This window comes from Colias philodice, chromosome 5 (assembly GCF_061535455.1).
Source record: "Colias philodice isolate Cphi_HAF_F1 chromosome 5, ilColPhil1 Martin Lab GWU primary, whole genome shotgun sequence".
Classification (NCBI taxonomy): domain Eukaryota; kingdom Metazoa; phylum Arthropoda; class Insecta; order Lepidoptera; family Pieridae; genus Colias; species Colias philodice.
The window spans coordinates 2,103,702-2,126,063 of NC_143090.1; the positions used below are offsets into that span (position 1 = coordinate 2,103,702).

At 32.1% G+C, this 22,362-nt stretch overlaps 2 protein-coding genes across 2 annotated transcripts; one reads left to right on the forward strand and one right to left on the reverse strand.

Annotated features, from left to right (window-relative positions):
* The first annotated feature begins 4,317 nt into the window (after positions 1–4,317).
* Positions 4,318–9,401, forward strand: LOC149488294 (CDK5 regulatory subunit-associated protein 3). The gene is made up of 9 exons (XM_089695469.1): positions 4,318–4,528; positions 4,607–5,020; positions 5,462–5,614; positions 6,163–6,390; positions 6,915–7,040; positions 7,375–7,527; positions 7,850–8,043; positions 8,746–8,917; positions 9,273–9,401. The coding sequence occupies exons 1-9, from the start codon at positions 4,523–4,525 to the stop codon at positions 9,342–9,344; spliced, it is 1,518 nt and encodes a 505-aa protein (XP_089551595.1). The 5' UTR covers positions 4,318–4,522; the 3' UTR covers positions 9,345–9,401.
* Positions 9,402–11,067: 1,666 nt separating this feature from the next.
* LOC149488295 (uncharacterized) lies at positions 11,068–21,687 on the reverse strand. The gene is made up of 4 exons (XM_089695471.1): positions 21,318–21,687; positions 13,308–13,536; positions 12,730–12,900; positions 11,068–12,239 (listed from the first exon to the last, which is right to left on the reverse strand). Exons 1-4 carry the CDS (start codon positions 21,472–21,474, stop codon positions 11,960–11,962), a joined length of 837 nt encoding a protein of 278 aa, XP_089551597.1. The 5' UTR covers positions 21,475–21,687; the 3' UTR covers positions 11,068–11,959.
* Positions 21,688–22,362: the final 675 nt, after the last annotated feature.

Genomic DNA, 22,362 nt, shown 5'->3' on the forward strand with positions numbered 1-22,362 from the left:
GGAACTCTGTCTATCAATGAAATCCCGAGAATAGCGCGTTCCATCGACCTTTGCGCTACTTGGAGTTTATTCACTAGGTGTTTGGTTAGTGTCCAGGTTTCAGAGGCGTACGTCATTACTGGAAGAATACATTGCTCAAACGTTCGCCTCTTCAGAAAGGTTGGCATTTGCTTGTCTTTGAATACATCTGATAGTTTGCCAAACGCTGCCCAGCCAAGTTGAATGCGGCGGTCTACTTCCCTCGTTTGTGCATTCCTATCCAGCGTAACCATTTGACCTAAATAAACATACTCTTCTACTCTGTCGATGTTCTGACCATATATTGTGATCGCAGGTGTAATGTTTTTGCTGTTACTCATAAATTTAGTTTTGAGCATGTTCATTCTTAATCCAATAGCTAGTGAGGCATCATGTAGTTCTTCGAGCATAACTTTTATATCGTCCGGGGTTTTAGCAAAGAGCACGAGGTCGTCAGCAAATCTCAAATGTGACAACATTGACCCGTTGATGCTAACGCCTTTTTCAGACCACTCCAATAGTTTAAAAACGTCTTCTAGAGCAGCTGTAAATAGCTTGGGAGAAATTGTATCGCCTTGTCTTACACCACGACCAACTGGTATTCGGCGAGATACTTCGTGCAGCTTTACTTGGAGGGTTGCACCTTTATAAATCTCCTTGAGAACTTCCACATATCTTGTGTCTACCATGCATCTTTGCAGTGAATGAAACACAGCCCAGTGTTCTACAGTGTCGAACGCTTTTTCATAATCTACGAAAGCAACACATAGATCCTGATTGTACTCCACACACTTTTCAATCAACTGCCGCACTACAAATATGTGGTCGATAGTGGAGAAACCACGACGGAAACCTGCCTGTTCTATTGGCTGTGCAGTATCAAGTTTGTTGGCTAGACGGTTCGTCAGAACTTTAGTAAATAGCTTGTAGGTATGGAGCAATATGGATATTGGCCTATAATTATTGAGTTGGGTTTTTTCCCCTTTCTTATATATAAGCGTAACCAATGCGTTTTTCCAAGGTTTCGGTGTAATACCTTCCATTAAAACCTGCTTGAAAAGCCTTTGAAGCTCTAGCAAAGCCGTTTTGCCTCCTAACTTTAAAAGTTCCACAGGTACACCATCTTCACCTGGAGCCTTTTCATTTTTCATACTTTTAAGCGCCGATTTAATCTCATACAAGCTTATGTCTGGTAGATCTTCTGTAAAGTGACGTATCAGTTTAGCGCGTGGGCATTGAAGCTTCAGTGGCTCCACTATTCTGGAGGTGTACAGTTTTTCGTAGAATTGTTCTACCACATGCATAATTTCATCGAGGTCATTTGTTTCTCTTCCGTTAGCATCTTTGATTCTGTGTATTTGTTTATTACCCTCTACCAATTTCTTCCGAAAAACCTTTGGGCCTCTATACTTTTCAATAGTATTGACAATAGTTTTGTACCGATGTTGCCTTACATCACGCCTTACCGCTTGCTTTGCTTGCTTATTAATATCAGAAAGCACTACATTACTTGTTTCCGGTTTGCTATGAAGAGCACGTCTCGTTTCGAGCAGATCTTTTGTTCGTTCCGACAAAATAGTTTTATTTTGACGTGTTGTCTTGCCAAATTCCTCGGCTGCCTTCCTTATGCTCTGCGTGAGTCGTTATGTACTACATAATATGTACTACATAATACCTAAATGCCTATAGCCTTATCTTTTCATATATTATAATTTACGCTATCAATGAAAGCTGCAGGACTTTTTGTCTCGTGTTCTAAGTCTTCAGATGATTTTAGGTAGGTAAAGTATATTTATTTTAACTACCTACTTAACTATTTGCAAAAATACAAAACAAATTTGAATGTTACTTTGTAACAAAATTGCTTTAAATGCTCGAAGTGTATGTATACTTAGAACATTCAAACATAAATAGGTAATTAACGAACAATAAATTTAATGTTAATTTGCTAATAACCTTTACTTTTATTGATTTACATCACGATTGGTATATGAAGCGTAAAATTAGATGAGGTTTCCTTACTAATTTATCCTTATTCTTTCTTATATTATAAACTAGCTGTGCTCCGCGGTTTCAGCCGCGTATCTCCGCTCCTGTTGGTCTTCGCGTGATGATACAGCCTATAGCCTTCCTCGATGAATGGGCTATCCTTAGATTACAAAATAAAAGACAGATGGAGCGTTGCCGAACTAAACCGAATAATTTATCGTCATTTCCATAAAGCTATGTGTGCTGTCATTTCGCCGTTGCACTGTACGTACACGGTGCTTCTGTGTGGGTGTTATGTTACCAGATATTGAAAATTTTCCCAAAATTTTCCCCGACTACGGAAGAAAGAGGGTTATGTTTTTCGAGTGTAGGTATGTATGTATATTTATAATATTTCTTTGACACGCCCTGCAGTATAAACTGTTGGATCGATTTTGAGTTGTGACTTATGAGGTGTCATTGCAATCATCTGAATTATGAAGGTAGCTGTGGTGGTAGTGACGTAGGCTACATAAATTATTAGCAGTCATGTTTTAATTTTTATTTTAATATAAATTCGGGTTTTTGATATTATTTTATAATATTGTAAAAATTATTTTATCACCTATCTACTAAAGTTATACATGGACAAAATAATTTAATTCAATTTTTATTAAATAAATTACATTAAAAAAAGTTTTTATTTTTCAAAACATATGAATGCGAATAGCGGTAGTTTTTAGTCGAGAATGCGGGACATTTTATTTTCATCATAATATCATCATCGCAAGCGAAAACGACGCTTTTTATAAAAGTAACAAAAAAATGTATAATGCTTTTTAAAATAATCTAATAATGACCATGAACTTTTATTGCACTTTACAAATAATCACATTCACGATCGAAAAATCCAACAGCACTACCCCGAATATCTTTTAACCATTTTACCCCTAAAAATGGCAAATTCATTTTCAAAATACTGGCAGCATACGTTGAAGTTTTGAATTCCTTCGTATTTGTAAAATTATTATTTGTATACAAAATTAAATAAGCCAAATAATCTACAGAAAATCTGTAAAACGATGTTTTATCTTTTTGTTTGTTTTCGGGAACAAGTTTTACAGCGTTTTAATATCACAAGACAGCATTTTTTTACTAAAATATCAAACCCCTTTTGACGTATTGCATGACACTAGAATCGCTATAGCACTAGCGGAGGAACGTATTCGTTTTTGATTTCGTATTTTCTTTGACAAGGGCGATGAATGATTGACATGCTCCATCTGTATTTTATTTTGTAATCTAAGGGGCTATCTAACACCGCAAGAATTTTTAAAATCGAATCAGAAGTTTCTGAGATGAGCACGTTCAAACAAACAAACAAACTCTTCAGCTTTATAATTTTAGTATCTATAGATGCGAAAGTGTGGTAGTTGGTACGTTTGTCTTTCTTTCACGTACCTACCAATACAGAGATTTTGTGATATTTATTTATTTTGGCTTACCAAAGTTTGTTTACATTACAGATAAATATCAAAATTCACGTAGGTACACAAATTTCAAGGTCAATGTAAAAAAAACGTATTGAAACGTGAGTTTACTCAGCATGCAGTGTCTGGGGATAATAAGGAGTTGAAAGAGTTACATGTGCTACTTATAACTTTCAAAGCAGTGACAATATTATATTATTCCTGCGGGAAGATCCATATAATATAATAATATAATATATAATATTATAATGTATATATTTGAATCACTTTGAAATACGGTGGTGGTGACCACAATTGAAATATTTTGTATTATATATTTTTCTCAAAATGCAACCGAAATCTCGGGGCGTAGCTGTGTCCTGGCGATATATTCGTGCATACAAAATAATTACCTACCTAGGTACAAGACGTTACAATACGTTTCTTTCCTAATACTGGCTTATGTTCCCATTAACACGTTTTCTGTCGGTCCAATATTTGCTTCGCTCGCGCATTACATTGTTGCGCTGTATGTTTTATAAGTGCAAAAAAGAAATTCATCCTAGTTTTATTCTTATATCTATCTATCTTATTATCAAATTACATCAAAACCTGGTCAGCAATTCATGAGTGAAACCCACGTATTATAAAATTGACATATATTACTCTCTTTTTTAAGTCGTAGTAAAATCCTTAATATAAGATATTACAAAATGATAATCATATGATAATAACACAACAGTGATAATAATTATTAATATAACTTTTTTTTTGGTGACGGAGCTTTTCCTCGAAGCAAGGCCTGGAAGCTGGAAGCTCTGAGGCTGGAAGAGTTTGGCTGGAAGCAATTTTTGACATTTGACTGGTGATTTGGCATGTGAAAGTGACAGTTAGTAAGTAATTGTCAAATGTCAAACAGGTGTCAGGTATTAGTAAATAAATTCTTCATACGTCACTTACTTATTTGGCAAATAATTAAATAAAATGGAAATATAAATGTAAAAAGTTAATATATAAATAAAGTAAATTGTATCCATCCTGTACGTCTACCAAAACATACATTAACAATGGACGTAAGTATTCGTAAAGGTTATAAATAATTTCACATATTTCACAATATCTCTTTAATTTAAAATGAATTTATGTTCTAGGAGTGTAACATACCCATCGACATTAATATAGGAAAACTTCAAGATTGGTTAGTGAGCAGAAGGCACGTAAATAAAGAATGGCCGAAGAGTATTCTTCCTGTAAGGGAAAAGATTAATAATGCTATCCAAGACATGCCTGCCCATAATGATATAGCCGCTTTACTATCTGGGAGTTATATCAATTATTTTCACTGTTTGAAAATCATTGAGATTTTAAAGGAAACTGAGGCAGATACTAAGAATCTGTTTGGAAGGTACGGGTCACAAAGAATGAAGGACTGGCTGGATGTGGTAAGGAATTACGAAAAAGATAATCTCTACTTGGCTGAAGCTGCCCAAATGCTAGCCAGGAATATAAGCTATGAAATTCCTGGATTAAAGAAGCAAATTGCGAAAGAGGAGCAGTTGCAAGTGGTGAGTAAGAAATATAACATTCTTATTAGAATTTATTAGGCATCTTATGTTTGCCAAATCTACTAAATAAAATGGAAATTATAAAGATATTATGTTAAAATTGTATTAGAATTTAGATTGTTTAAACATTGTACCATAACTTATTGTGCAATAAAATTCTTTACTTTAGCATATTATATTAAACTAGCTTACCGCCCGCGGCTTCGCCCGCTTTGTCTAAAACCTAATAAATTATATACTAAAACCTTCCTCTTGAATCACTCTATCTATTTAAAAAAAACCACATCAAAATTCGTTGCGTAGTTTTAAAGATTTAAGCATACAAAGGGACATAGGGAAATAGGGACAGAGAAAGTGACTTTGTTTTAAACTATGTAGTGATGTATGGATTCAAATAACTTTAATGTTACCATAAATTAAATTATTATGTCATGTTTAAAGGAATGTGAAAAGAAAAAGAATGATTACTTGAAAAGTGAAGCATCAACAAAAACTGAGTTTCTTAATCTCTGCAAACAACTTGGTATCAAAGGAGATAAAATTAAAAAGGAATTGGTGGAGCGTTTAGAAGAACTTCCTGGAATATATCATGAGGTATGTAATTAGTAAGAGATATTAACATTTTTTGCTTTTGTTTTATCTAAAGATCTGATCAGTGTGCTTTTACTACAAGTCATTTATACAAATGTTGAAAGGTATGATCAATCTTCTTCTTATATATAAAAATGAATCGCAAAATGTGTTGGTAAGCGCATAACTCGAGAACGGCTGAACCGATTTCGATAATTCTTTTTTTATTATATTCCTTGAAGTACGAGGATGGTTTTTACGTAGAGAAAACGTAAATATGTACCACGGGCGAAGCCGGGGCGGACCGCTAGTATATAATATATTTAAATGATTCTTGTGATATTTTGCCTCGTAAGTAATTAGTAAGAAATGTTAATATTTATGCCGTTTTTGTATAAAACAAAGATTTGATTAGTGTGTAATATATTTAAATGATTCTTGTCCAATTAGTTAACTAATAATTTTACATACATAAAATACATATTTCTTTGAATTTCTTATAAGATCATATAAACATATTATTTTTTTATATCACTAACAATATTATTCATTAAAAAAAAAATCTCTTTAAGATCGCCAGTTCGCTCAAGCCCGTCCGTCCAAGCATAGAACTATACTCTGCATTCACAAAGTACATGCTTGGAGACGATACATCCAATGTATTGCCGTTGCTGCAATATATAGTCGAGCATGGCAATACCACAGTATATGAGTGGATGTATGGGGAGGCTCCATTGAGTGTGGAACCTGATACTATACATATTGAGGTGGATGATGCCGAGCAGGGGGCTGGTGATCAGGTATTTTGACTATTGAGATAATAGTTTCAAGCAAATTTTGTAATTTTATAAGAATTTACTTGAAAGTCCCAGTTATAATTGTCTTAGTGTCATAATATATAGCTTACCGTGATAATATATAGCCTATAGCCTACCTCGATAAATGGGCTATCTATACCGAAAGAATTTTTCAAATCAGACCAGTAGTTTCTGAGTTTAGCACGTTCAAACAAACAAACAAAACAAACTTTATAATATTAGTATAGATTTTATTTTAAAGATATCTTTATTTCAAATATGTATATCATAATCATTGTAACAGGAAGAATTTCTTTCTATAATTATAATGAAAAATAAATATCCCAATTTAGCAAGCTGCAAAAAGCTAAATAGCTACTTGCGTTTAAGACAATTAAACTGTGAATCAGATATGAAAATATTTCTTCATATTCTGTAATGCTATAAATATAATTATGCTGTGAAATTCAATCCTTAGAAAAATGACATGTTTTAGTGAAAACTTATCGCTTATTTTCCAACATTAGATTGACTTTGGAGATGATGCAATAGATTTCGGTGCAACGGAAGCATCGGCAGAAATCGATTTCGGAGATGGAGACACTGGTGGAGAAATTGACTGGGGCAATATTGACGCAGCTCCTGCTGAAGTTGTGAGTTTTAATTGATTAAGCTGCAGATTTTGAGTTTTTTTTTGTGAACCGTACATGTATAGCTATGTGTACGGTTAGCAAATTCATGTAGATTAAATATAAATTTTGAATATGAATTATTAATATTTTTTTTTGTTTTTGGTCTATTTTGTGTTTGAAGGTTATTTTATTTGATTTGTCTCAAAATTATTGTCTATTGTTGTAAATTATTGATTGTATTTTAGTTATCCATCTTAAGATGCCTTATTTTCACCATTGCTTACTTTAGAATTAATATTTTTTCTTCTTTTTTGGAGATTCTAAATAAATATCGTTTCTATAAATTATTTTGTAGGACCTGTCCTCCGTAGCGGATATATCAATAGCGGACGCGGGTATAGTGATCGAGGAACAGGGGGTGGGAGGGGGGGTGGCGCGGGGGAGGGAGGCTCTCACGTTATTGGACAACCCCAGCACGAGGAATCAGATCATAGACCAGCTCGTTGAAGTTAGTATTATAGAGCTAAAACGGTAATGAAAAAAAAAATCGCAAAAGTAAAAAAAAATAGTTAAAAAATCTGCTAGATATATCTTTAATACTTTATTATTATAATAATTATTAAAGAGTTTATCATCATGTAAGATTTAAAAATCTAATCTGTGAATTTATCACAAAAAATGCAACTTTTTTCCCCTGTTTATTCCAATGCTTTTGTTGTAAATGTAAATCTTTTAATTATTACTAAAATTGATTTCATTCATTATTTGGTCCACACTATTTCAAACTTAACAAATTAAATCATATATTGTCTAACTACCCTCATTTACAGCTGGAGTCCTTCCTCAAGATGCGCGTATACGAAACGATGATATCCAACGAGAGCCAAACGTTTTCGCTAATACAACAATTGCCGACTGAAAGCGAAGACGCACTAGCGGCCATGTTGGATACAGTACAAGCGGCGAGTAGAGCTCTCACTGCGCCGGAGATCGCGCACTTGCATAATGTGAAGCATTCGCATAAGTTAGTATAAATAAATAATAAATAAATAAATATTATAGGACATTATTACACAAATCGACCTAGTCCCACAGTAAGCTCAATTAAGGCTTGTGTTGTGGGTACTAGGCGACGATAAATATAATATGTATTTAATAAATACATATATAGATAATAACACCCAGACCCAAGAACAAATAATTGAGTTCATCACACAAATATTTTCCCTGACACCGGGACCGTCGGCTCAGTAGGCAGTTACTTTACCACTGCGCCAACCGCGTCGTCAGTATAAACCACACTGGATATATTTTAAGTATATATTTTTTTTCTTTTAGTGTAAACCATGTTAGTATAACCTATAGGTCCTGGATGTTTTTAACCGACTTTAAAAAAAGGAGGAGGTCATCAATTCGGCTGGTATATTTTTTAGTACTTACCTACTACTTAAAAGTTGTAGTACAATCCGTGAAAGTGTCAATAAATGAAATATCCAGAAACAGCCTGGCTTTCAGAAATAATGTAGCCGTACACATTTTACAGTATAAACATTAATCGGGGCCATTAATGGAAGCATTTTTTTTAGTTTTGTGTCTAAATTACTAATCCCATATCTTACCTTTTATTATCATTACAAGTAGAAATAGTTGATGTTACGACCTAAATATATAGTTGAAATATGAGATATTTTTCAAAAATAAATCACAAAATAATATATTCTAACAGATACGTAGACGTGCTAACAGCGCAACTACAGCAGAAGTTAGCGATTTGCGACAAAATGGCGCGTCTGTCAGAGCGAGAGGCAGATAAGAAGAAAGCTGCGAGTGAGAGAGCGATAGAACTACGCCCTCTGTTGACACGATTGGTCGAACGGACTATTGACTTGCAGGCTAATGTATGTGTTTTTAATAAGTTTAATCAATTTTTTTTTAGTTGAAATTGTGATTTTTTAAGTTACTAGATGATATTCTGAAAAAAGAAGATGCATACGGTAAAAAAATTGATATTAAACCACTTGACTAGGGGGGCTGTTGTGCTCAACTGTGTCTATTTATTTTATATATTTACTTTTGTAATTTTTATTTATTGGTGCACAATAAAGTATTTTTGTTTGTTTGTTTGTTGTTTAAAGTACAAGAATACTTACTTTTTCATTTATAATATATTTTTTCTATACTAATTAGAGTACCTATCGAGCGAGGAGTGATTTAAGAAATATACCCCACAAATTTACTTTTTATTTGTTGCAGATTGAAAAGGAAATATCCAAAAAGTACAAAGGACGTCCCGTCAATATCATTGGAGGTGTGAAGTTTTTGTAAAATGTTAATTATTTGACGAATTGTTGCATATATTGAAATATATTATATTTTATGGTTCTCGTGTGTTTTATTTCTATAGATTTTTTATTTTTTATGAAACTAATATCAATTAAAAAGGCCAGGAAAAGTAATTTTTAAGTTAAGATAAAAAAAAAAGTTTTCCGTCAAATATGTTTTATTCTTTAACAAACTTATTATTTATCCATAAACGTAATAATACGGGTAATAATAGTATGGATAAGGGTAATAATAATAGTAATAGGGGTAATAATATGGGTAGTAAATAACACATTGGACATTTATCTTCGTCGTACCATCTCGTCGAGTTTTCATGCAGTTTTGTGGTACTGGGTTGCCATTACTTAAAACTTGTTGTAGTAATAATAATATTATGAAAGAAAAATAAACGTATCGTGGCGCCATCTGGAATTCGTTTTGGTTAAGTTAGGTTATACCACAGATAACACGGATATAATGTATATACTATATACTATACTATAATAGTAGCTGACCCGACAGACATTGTCCTGTTTTGAAATGTAACCTATACTATCTTTCAAGTCAGATCAAAGTGCACACGGAGTGCAAATCAAATTTAAAATCGGTTCTGTAGTTTTGGAGTCCGTCGCGGACAAACAAAGTGACACATACCTACTTTTTGTGCGCATAGCGAGGCGGATGCCGTAAAAGGGGGTAAAAAATGTATGTTTTTTTTATTCGCCACGCTATTCGTACGCATGTATAAGTAAGTGCAGTATGCAAATAATTGTATTTTCATTCTTTCTTTCTGTCTTATAAACGCACATAATCATCACATTCACAGTATCACCACATTAAAAAATGGTCGGAAAAAATATCGACAAATTTTATAATTCTGGTTTAGTAAGTTTAGGTTTGTAGTTAAATCTTTATTAGGTATTTTAAGACTAGATCCGATTTTATTTTACTTACAATGCAGTTCCGATGCTTTCCCAGTGTGGTAGAAAATTATGATCTCTGTTATCGTATAGAACCTAATTTTTACATGATGATATTGCCAAGATAAGAGTGATTAAGCATGAAATTAATTTTACAATTTTAATTTGTGTAGTCGATCTATCTTCATAATTTGATCTTAGGCAATTATTTACTTCCAGAGTCTAGACCATTTGTTCTAAGATTTCTTAAAATAAATAAAATTCTTTCAGACATTTCATGTTCCCTGCGCGTAATGAGATCACGTTTAAAAATAAAAAAGTATGCAAAAGTTTCTCTTAAGTTCAAATATTACTAACTTTTTATGGTTGCTACTTTTCCGTTTCATAATCCACAACTCAATACCATGCAGTGGATATTCTTAAAATTGCAATAAAAGTTGTTCTTTCGTTTTTAAGAACATATTAATACTTGTAAATATGGTGAGTGATACCTATCATAGTTACATAGGTAAGCTACTGTATGATGTATGATGTATCCTACTAATATTTAGAAGCGAAAGTCTGTGAGGATGGATCATAGACATATATGTCTGTGGATCGATGCATGTATGTTACTTTTTCACGCAAATACTACTGAACCGATTACAATAAAATTAAGTATGTAAGTAGGTAGCTGAAGAAAAAGAATAAGACATAGATTTCTTCTAATTCTCATATATTATAATGTTATGAAAGATATGCAAGAAAAAATTTGGTAGGTAGGTATCATGAAAGTAAATGAAACTAGATTTGTGATTATCGTTTTATTGTGAAAATAAATAAATTTATCGTATTTACACAATTTGCAAAACAAAATTGGAATAATATGGTTCTTATATAGGTACATCACACATTTTAAAAACCTAAATTTAGTACGTATTTTATTACCCGCTTATCTAAATAAAACTTATTGTTGTTAAAATTATTGTTGTTAGTACAAAAACAATTAATTATTCACACATTTTAAATTTATTAGGTCTTTATGGTTAATCAAAAACATTTACCTAAGTAAATTTTTCATTCTTCATTCGTATTAAGAAAATCTTAAAAGTAGTGTCTTGGATCAATGTTGCCCTATAAGTCTTTCACACCATGGAAAAACTAGGCATATTTATTTATTAAGACTAGACTCATTAATTATTTATATTTACAAACACATCATAAACGTTATAATTATTTATCTATACAGTTATACAAAGTTTTTACAGCTACTATAGTTAGACAAGAGCATGGCTTAAAATTAGTTGATCTCTACACAATTATTTCCATCGAAGATAACAAGCATTTCATTAAAGCTATAAAAATCATAAAAATTTTGTCACTTTTAAGAAAAGTTAGCCAAAAGTCTATTTCAAATTATCATAAAATCACAGGACAATCACGATATTCTGTAGCAGCCTAAACGGGGAGGACCTGCACAAGGGTCTGCCTATAGGACAAGTGTATTCCCGGACACACATAGCAAATCGTCTATCACATTTACAGAGCCTCCCAGCCCAGCTATTTATGACCTGATGACGGTGGGAGTAGTTCTCCAGTTGAAAATAACAAGTTTTTACTGATTTTAACATTTTTTTGAAATATTTTACACTTTTCTACCAAAAATCCCGAAAATGCCGAGCCCAAAAAAGGTAATTTACTTCTCATTACACCTCAAAATCACGGGACAATCAAGATATTCTGCAGCAGCCTAAACGGGGAGGACCTGCACAAGGGCCTGCCTATAGGACACGTGTATTCCCGGACACACATAGCAAATCGTCTATCACATTCACAGAGTCTCCCAGCACAGCTATTGATGACCTGATGACGGTGGGAGTAGTTCTCCAGAGCACAAAGTGGCTCACCGTCATAGCAGGTCCAGTAGTAAGGCTGGAAATAAACTGTGTAGAAGGGACAGTGTATGTGCTCGTAGCATTCGTCGTGGAGACGGCAACAGCTGGAAGGGAAATTATTATTATAAAGGGCATGTGCGAGGTTTAGTGTATCTAATGTCTTGTCAGATATGTACCTGAAATCAAGTGTGTTAGGAATTTGGTATCAAAGTCAAGAAATTAATTGTAATTTTTCTGCAGGAAAGGTCTAAGGCTTTGGTCTAAGGTATCAGATGTCTTGTATGTTTTTTTAAAAAGACGCTACGAGATCTCGATAAAGATTTATTTTTTTTGAATATTAAGGGTAATGTGAGCTTTATTTTCTTCTGCGGTATGTAAGTATGCGGTATGTATCATTGGTGCAAAATTTCCAAAAATACAATCTTTATGTCGCTCTATGTAGAAATAAACTGAAATTAGAGCTTTATTAGTGTCAAAATAAAAACATGTTTTTTTTATTCTTGTTGAATGTCGCACCTACACACACTTGAAAATATTTTATCTTAACCTTTCTGTAAATAAAAAAGTTCATGTCATAATGGATTAAGAACTTACTTATCAATCCCATCAGTGGGTCGTCCGGAACCCCCGATCCCACAATAACATCCATATCCCTTGTAGGAGATGGGATTGCAGCCGGTAGCACAAGTTAGCATGCTGTAGAGATGTTGTACACCTCGTTTGCCGCGGTCTGTTTTGTTCATGTATTGGTTGGGATCTATTACCCTGAAATAGAAAAGCGTAAATGTATGTATGTTTTGTAATTTGGGAGATTTTATGTCCATGTTTTGTTTTATGTAAATAATAATGATGATTTTAGATGACTAATTGTATGACTAATTGAGATATTTGTTGATGTTAGGTATGTTATGTGATGATGAAAAACTTAGAAATAAATCTGGTTGAATTAATTTTAGAGTTCAGAGTTGAAAGCTAAAATGAGTGGTGTCCCTGACTCCCTGTGTCTCCCTCTTAAGTTTATTTCTTCTTAAGATCTGTACAAACTACATTCACATGGTACCTAAATTTTAACTATTGTTATTAAAAGAAATTATCTAGGTACTAAAGTAACTAATTGATAACAATTAACTTTACTTGATTAAATGATAGTCTTACAAATGAATATTACTGACCTGACACCTTTTAAATAATCAGCCTCCGGCACGGAATACCTGAAGGGGTCATGTGCGAAGCCGACGAGCAAATTCTTAGTTCTAACGTAATTATATCCTAAGTCGGTTCCTTTGGTTTTTGGACTATGCGTGTTTCTGGGGTTTAGAGAGAAGGGTCGAGGCGTGTGGCGGATCTGGGCGTAGCGTGTGTTGTTGTATATGTGCTCGAAGGTGAGCTGCTTCGGCCAAACTGAAAGAAAATAATTGGTTTAAAAAACACGGTTTAATGCATGAAATTATTGTATTGTCACTGATCCTTGATAAGTGTAAAAAGTTTGAATTAAATCTGTCCGTTTAAACTGGGTCAAAATCGACTCGAAAGAAAGTTACACACAAACATGCAGATGAAGCTAAGTGTGTTAAAAACAATTTGTTTGATAAACCATTAATTTTATTTTGTTATGTACAGTATACACGCTTAATTATGTAAGTACACATGTATATTTAATATAATTATTAAGGTCTCATAATTATTATTGTATCAATCGAAGTTTACCGGCATAAAATACATGTAGGTATGGGTATAAAAGGCGACTATATTTATCCGTGATAATCATTGTAAAAATAATATCTAATTATGTATTGTATTACAATCAGATATATCTTTATACGATAGCATTCAAATACATAAATAAAGCTATGTCATAAAATATGTTTATAATATATGTATATGTATATGAAATAACATCATTGGGACAATTGTATACTTCTACCCTGCGCACGCAAGTTACAATAAATGTGTTTCATATACTTAGCTAAATATATATATAATTTCATAAGTACATTATAAAGTACGGAAATAAAGAATGTCTCTTGCATTACATAATTAAACAGCTATCATATGCAAATAATAGCCTGATGTAACATAGCCCATTGAAATTAGATCTGTTTACGCACTAAATAATGTGAACAATGATTTGATTAAAGATAGTACACAATAGGATGGAAGTTGGAACAGGCTATGGAAATCGACGGTGAAATGCTTCGAATGTACAATGTGACCTTGACTTTATAAGCTTAATAGCTGTGGAATAGGAAATTGTAAATAGAAGAAATTACTGATACATAAAACTTATACCACGAATTACTAGTTATTAGGTAAGTAGTGAATAGTAGATACATCGATTTTAATGTATCTTTATGTATTTTGTTTTTGATGTTGTTATGAAGTTTTTGAATAACCTGTATTATATGCGATTGATAATATGTTTTTTATCACTATAATTAAATAGAGTTCACATAGATAGAGGACCTGGGAGTAAAACTGTTCTGCGCGTCTTATACCTATATTATGTAGGCTACTATCGTAATTTAGTGCAAATTCTATGAGTAATCGTTTTGTTTATATACTCAGCTACTGCGAAATATTACTCAGTTTAAACAAGATTCCTAGTGCTAGTTAAACGCCTTGTTTAAACAGTTAACTAATAGTTCTATCGAAATTTTGTTTTTGGTCAAGGCACCTATTACAGTAATCTCTAAATACATATTCTCTGCGCGATATCTTAATATGGTGCTTTGAATGTCCGTGGCACATTAATATACATAATTTTATTAAGAAATAGTCCTTACAATGCGATGTTTATAGTCTTAGGTTCGATTTGGAGTGATACAAGGTTGTTATTTTCAATGTAATTGGACCATTTTTGATGTATTCTATATTATTAATAATCTGTTTCGTGTTTGTGGTCCACTTTATTCATTCAGGGTTCCATTTGACCAAACCTGCTTGCAATTTTGACCAAAGTATTGTAAGTTATTGTCTATCCAGGATGATAAAATTGTTGCATTTCACGAGTGCTTTTGAAGGAGTCTTAGTTGCAGGAAATACTTAGCTACTATAGTTTGGAGTTTCGACATAGTTTTCCACAATGGTTCAGTGTAAATAACTGATATATAATCTAACAAACCAATTTGTATGTTCATATTTATAAAATTTGATCTATGTTATGGAAGTACTTATTATACCTGTCTATTATATTAAAAATAATATTTTACTTGTTTTAAAAAATGTTACGTATGCTCGTAAATCTGTAACGTTATGAGAGCGAACTTGATTGGCGAGTGAAAGTTTTTTAGCCGAATTATTCGGATACCACCGGTTGACCGCTAAAGAAAGCGGTTTCGGAATTACATAACGTTAATTAAAACTAAATAATAATATTTTTTAAGGTTGGTATGGATCTGAACTGTGACCTTTATTTAATTTATGAACTTTTTTTTGCTTACGGAGGCAAATTGAACTAATTAAAGATCTTTGGAGATCGCACATTATATTAAAAAAAAACTAAACCACCTTCAAATGGTTATAACTGAACCAAACTTTAATTAAACCAGCGTAGGCATTAGTTTTCAAACAAACAAAAACAAACAGAATCATCAAAATCGGTTTACCCAAGGTAACAAACCCAAAAAAGTCAACATGAGAACTGCCTTCATTTTTTAAAACTAGAAAAATAAAGTATGTATACCTAAACGTGTATTCTTATACATATAGAATATGGGTTTCTATAAAAGCTTCCTAACACATGGTGGATAATTCAATCAGAGATGGGGCTCTTAACGACCGTTTTGTGCGTGTTTGTGTATTTTTATGCCGGTCGTGAAATTTGTCATTAACACAATGTTTGGAAATAATTGTATTAGAACATTATAATTATGCACTCGTCTATTATCTATTCATTTATCTATATGGAATTTGTTTTACGGTTGAGTATTATCGACGGAAGCTTTTATTTACGTAAGTTTGAGTTAAATGTAGGCTATTATATATATTTGTATATATGTATTTGTATTACATATTGAACTATCTGTTGTCTCGGTGTGTCGTTATAACTAATATGATATTTTTTGCAAATTTGCATAATTGTATTATATAATTTTGATTATTAAAGATGATATTTACACAAACGTGTTTAAATTATAGTCGTATATGACAGTGAAAGTGGAGTATAATTGCGAAATTCTCGCGAGAAACGCTGTGAAAGGCGCCTAGTATGTTACAAGTAATATTATGGTAATCAAGAATATGTTATATCATATTATATGTAAATTGAAATAAAATAATATATAATTCATAACGATATTACGCATAAAACTAACTAGGTGCCGAATCTAAAAAGAGCTTAATTTCCACTTTACAATCTACATGTCCATTTTATTCTGATGAAGTACTAGTATGTTGTGTCCTTCCCTTAAATTTGTGATAATTTTATTCTTTGTAAATGCTGTATTTATTGGTACTGTCTGTCTGGTGTGTCCAACGCCTATGACTCTATCAACTTGTGGCTTACAATTTTCTCAAAATCCATCAACATTAACTTAAGTCTGCCTTCTAATTACATCTTATATTTCGTCGAATAATATTGTTCGTAGGTACCTATTACAGTCCTGACGATAATTTTCGGCAAATACAGAAGTGAATCACTTTGAAGTCCATACCTCGTAAAGGTAATAAACTAATGAATGGCTACAATACAAAATTGCCTTAAGGAATTTACGTTACGTAAATCCAAAATACAAAAACGTCAGCATCAATTCACAAGGTGTATAATTTAATCAGTCAGATTGGTTTACCACAATTATTTATACACCTACATGGTAACAAATTTAATCTACTTGAAATTCCTTAACGAAGCTGTAACTTTTCGAAGAATCGAAAATGATTGTAATGGCATTTTAAGGTAATGACGGAGGCATGTTGAAGAGATCTTTGGAAAGGCTAAAGTTGTAATATAATGTTTGTTAATATAAATAATTAAATAAAGATTAAAGTTCTCTGAAAGGCCTAATATGATAAGGATTTCACAAAATAGATAAATAAAAAAAATACGTTAGGCACTCGAGGACTGCCGCGGTAAAGCTATTGCATTGCATCGCATCGCTGTGCTTCTTGGATTGGGGGGTGTTAGGTATTTTCGTTACGGAATTTTTTTATTAATTATTAGCTTAACAATGTGTGAGAGTTTCTTTATTTCCTGATATATTAAGGAGTACCTATCTTAAACAGCAAAAAAGCCTGACCAGCCCAGCCCAGTCGTTGTCTTTATTATAGACCACCCTTTGTTTTATTAACCGTGTATACCAGAAGTAATTGCTTAGTTAATATAATTTAAAACACCTATTACCATTCAGTGATTCTTCAAGACCTTGACATTTCTGTTCCTATCTGTACTTTTAAGGGGATTGTAATATTATTGAGTATTAACGAAGCGAATCCTATATATAAAAGTACTTACTTTCACCGTGTAAATTTAAATGATGGAATCAAGGTGCACTGATTTATTGCCGGAGCAGACTGATTGCATGATATGTTTGACATTTTTCGAAGATATACCTATAGTAGCGTTTAGCTACTATTATGTATTCTGCCTATAGTTTACCTTTACCTTTGGGCATGTTAAACTATGGAAAATAGAACAGTGTGTTCTTCTGTTAAGGTTTCAATACTGTGATATTGCTTTATTTAATACTAGATTTCCGCCCGCGGCTTTGCCCGCGTTTGCAAAGGAAAACCCGCATAGTTCCCGTTCCCGTGGGATTTCCGGGATAAAACCTATCCTACGTGTTAATCCAAGTTACTCTCTATATGTGTGCTAAATTTCATTGTAATCGGTTCAGTAGTTTTAACGTGAAAGAGTAACAAACATCCATACATCCATACATCCATACAAACTTTCGCCTTTATAATAGTATTAAGATTAAGATATTAGATATTAGACTATAGTAAAAGTATAAAGGAAAGGTACCTAATGTGAATGTCGTAGTAGGTATCTATTGCGCGAGAGGATGTATTGTTTGTTACTTACTACATGTTACTACTGGAAAAGGTATGATTATTGATTATTTTGTACAGTTACCTAAATTAGAATGATATGTTAGAATTTAATCATTAAAATTATAGAATTATGCGAGCCGCTTTATAATGAAAACATTATTTTTTATACCTGCATACTTAAAGTGGATTACAAATTAGTCTACCGTAAACTGACTCTTAACTTTTATCTATATTTTTACCCAATATTCCTAAACGAAACGCAACGAATTTTTAACTGCTTGTGTAAGTCTGTGTGCTAAAATAAACATATTTATTTATCCTAAGAATAAGCTTTAGTTTGGTCAAACGGGTCACGAATCACGATGCTCCACCTCCGCTTCCCATGAACTCTTATTACAATAGGAACGTTGCAGGTGCTCTGGCCTAATCATACAATCATTTAGATTATCTATTATAGTGCAACTATTTGCGTAAAACGTAGTAATCATCAGATAGTAGTTGAAAGGCATTTTATATCGGACATCGGGTAAAAGTACATTTTTAAAAGCACGAAAATGCAGAAGATTGCATAAAATATGACCGTACACTATGTTGACTATACATATTTCTATAAAGATTATTTTAATTGTTTTTTTTTTGTAGATTGAAAGGATGACTTTATAACAAACTAGCTGTTGCCCGCAGCTTCGCTTGCGTGGAAAAGATTAATTTTCATGGTATAAGTTTTCATCCCCTATTTTACCCCTTTAGGGGATGAATTTTCTAAAATCCTTAGGGGACGCCTACGTTACGACATCTACCTGCATGCCAAATTTCAGCCCGATACGTCCAGTGGTTTGGGCTGTGCAGTGTGCGTTGATAGATCACTATATCAGTCACCTTTGAGTTTTATATATATGTATATAGATGAAGTTGTGGTCATAAATGTTTATTAAAAAAGTTTAGACAGTGTAATTTTTCTTTCTATTATAATTAGTTAAAATGTAAGTTTTCATTGAAAACATCAAGGAACAAAAAACGTCTAATCATTTTTTGTTTTGGTTTCCACATTTCTATGGCCCTTTTACTATGGAGGTATCGGAAATAATGATTGCATTATAAAAAAGTTACATAAGCTTACGTTCTACTTTATAAGTCATTTAGATAGTTTAATCTTATGTTTTACTCATTAAAATATTAATTATACAATTAAGACACCATTGTGATGTTCATTTGTGTTGCATTATTAATTTAGAATTAAGCACAAGCAGACCTTGAAAATATATAAGTGTGTACAACTGAAAGCATGATGTTTATATATAAGTATTTTTTGTTTTAATTTATTCCTATTTCGAGATTACTAAGTGTAAACATGATTTAATAAAATATCGATATTTTTAAGCAGGTTATTAGTATCGCATATATGTCATTTTCAGCAAAAATATTTGTAAATTTTATGAAAGAAGGGCTTACATTTGATCTGTTTCGTCGTTCGTACTAATTACTATAACCCTGATAAACGCGTGAACCGCTTTTGATGCGGTAATAGAAAGCGAGTCTAATTGAGATGGTTATTTGCAATAAATAATTGGGGAAGATCCAATCAGGGCCATGGCTAACATTTCTCAATATATGTTTACATCAACCCAATAATTCTAATTCATTAAAAAGGTTTATAAAAAGTTATATGTATGATAAATGATGGTTCTATTGTGTAAGTCTTTAAAGTTCAAGGTTATTTGTAAATGATTCTGATACTAGGTCATACCATTGTCTGAATAATTACAGGTTAGGTTAGCTAACACAGATCCTAATAATTATGGTGTAAAGTTGCAGTAAATGTTCATCCATGCAATGCAATAGGCCGTGTCTGTACAATGTAGAAAAATTGTATGGTTTTCGTCCATAAATTTGCCGACCAATTTTGTACAATTATAGGCGGATATTAGGGACAGAAATTTTATGTACCTACCTATCAAATTAAACAAAAAAGTTTCACAGGAGTTGCAATTTTTATTTGTTTTATAAAATTCAGATTTGTCGAGGACAGTCATGAGATGTACCTTAATTTAGGTATATGTTATATTTTTTATTTATAAAAAAATAAGTTAATTAGTATATCAGCTTTGGTATTTTTTTATGCACAGAGAGGCAAAATATAATGTCCATTACCTACACATTAAAATTTGTACTTATCTGTATGCACGTAATGAACTATCTCGTTGAGATTAAAATGCAATTGATAGATAAGTACTTATTTATTACGCACGTATTAAGCGCGTCACACACGGTGAAGATACTATAATATTTTATCTTAAAATGACGCGAAATTTTGTGGGTCATTTGTAACAGGATGGCGGTTCTACAGGAGTCTTAGTACGCAATGACAAAAAGAAAAATGATGGTCCGAACGCTGATACCGGATGCGTTAAGATACTGTATTATAAAATATACCTAACAGTATCTTAAGATAAAATATTATAGTATCTTCACCGTGTGTGACGCGCATTATAAGGAAATGCGACTGTTCAAGTTTATTGCCAAGTACATCGATTGCATATAACTACATGATAATAATATGTACATCGTACTATCTATAAAATGAGTTGAAATTGATTTCTTTACAAAAAAATATATAGGTACCTATTATGTGCAAGTTCAAATATTAGTTTTTTAATTAAATTGTTCATAATAGTCTTAATTTGTCGGCTAATATTTTCCACCTTATAATTCGATTCCTAATCATTTATAACAATAAATAATTTCGTATTTACTTAAAGAAAACGAATATTCATGTATCATATAATCGATTACCATGGTAATTAAATTTCACTTGTCCATTACTTTTATAGAACAAGTTTGACTTAAACCTGCTCGATTTTACTATTGTGGTATTTGGAAAGTTAAAAATACGTGGTTATGCAAAAATGTTTTAATTTAATACATTTTATAACTTAAAAAAAAAACTAAACCGCCTCCAAATTATCACAATAAGACCAGCTACTTATCAAATAAAAAATATCATCATAATCGGTTCATCCAGTCGCAAGTTCTGAAGTAACAAACAAAAAATACAGTCTGATTGAAAACATCCTTTTTTGAAGTCGGTTGAAAAGCAGTTGTAAATGCAATTGTTAATCGAAAAACTGAGTTGAAATATTATTTTCTTAGTACAATTATTATTACTTAGGTAATGATTTTCTTTTTAAACTTACCTGATTGGCTGCAGAGCACGGATGGCACTAAAATAAAATATATGGCTAAACCCGCATACAGATTTTTGAAGGTAACATTTCTACACTTTCTGCTAATGCTATTAAAAACACAACTTATTTTTATCACAGGGAATTCCATCACAGCAGACAAAACCATTTTTATTATCACTTTTCCAAAATTCTATGTAATTAAGCTATTCCAACATTTTAACAAAAGCTATTAATATTTTACTAATATAATCTAAACACTAAAAATTAGCATGAATTAATTCAACTATAAAATTGACATTTGAAAAAAAAAAACTGCAGATAAAAAATTGGCGCCAAAAGCGCGCTTGCAAGGCGCATGCGCGGCGCAAACGTGCGTAGTGAATCGTTAAGCGCAGATCTCTGCCCATACAGCCATCAGATAATTTTTTGATGCTTGTTTACGATAACATCTTGAAATTATTGCTACATTTAATTTTAAGCGGTGTAGGCCTATAAATCCCATTTTATTCTTTGCAACATACCTAGCTATGTATTTGGTGAAATGCGCAATCGATGTGTTGATTTTTTTTGTGCTATGTTCCTATATTGTAATATGTACCTAGGTAAATTGAAAATTATGGAGTTTATTTATTAAAAAAAATATCACGATTTAGCGACTTTTGAATGGACTTAAAAAATTATTTTATCAATAGAATTTTTTTACCCAGGCGAAACCAAGACTAACGGCTGGTATATTTTGCTTTAATAAAAACAATGTTATTTCAAAACATATCGTAAAATCAGTTAAGTGACGAAATTTATTCACGCACCTGATGTAGATGAAAAGAACATTTTATGCCCCATTCGTTGGAAATAACTTAATAATCAATAAAAAGGGTATGTATATCGGTTTTTAGGTTATAAAAATATTATTGAAAATATCAGGTTACCAGTTAAAACGCAAAATCAATTCCTTGCGATTTTAATTAAATATGATTTGTTTTCTCGAAAAAATAAAACGACGAAAAAACTTTTTTAAATTCAATCACTGGATTAAAACATTAAATTTTAATTG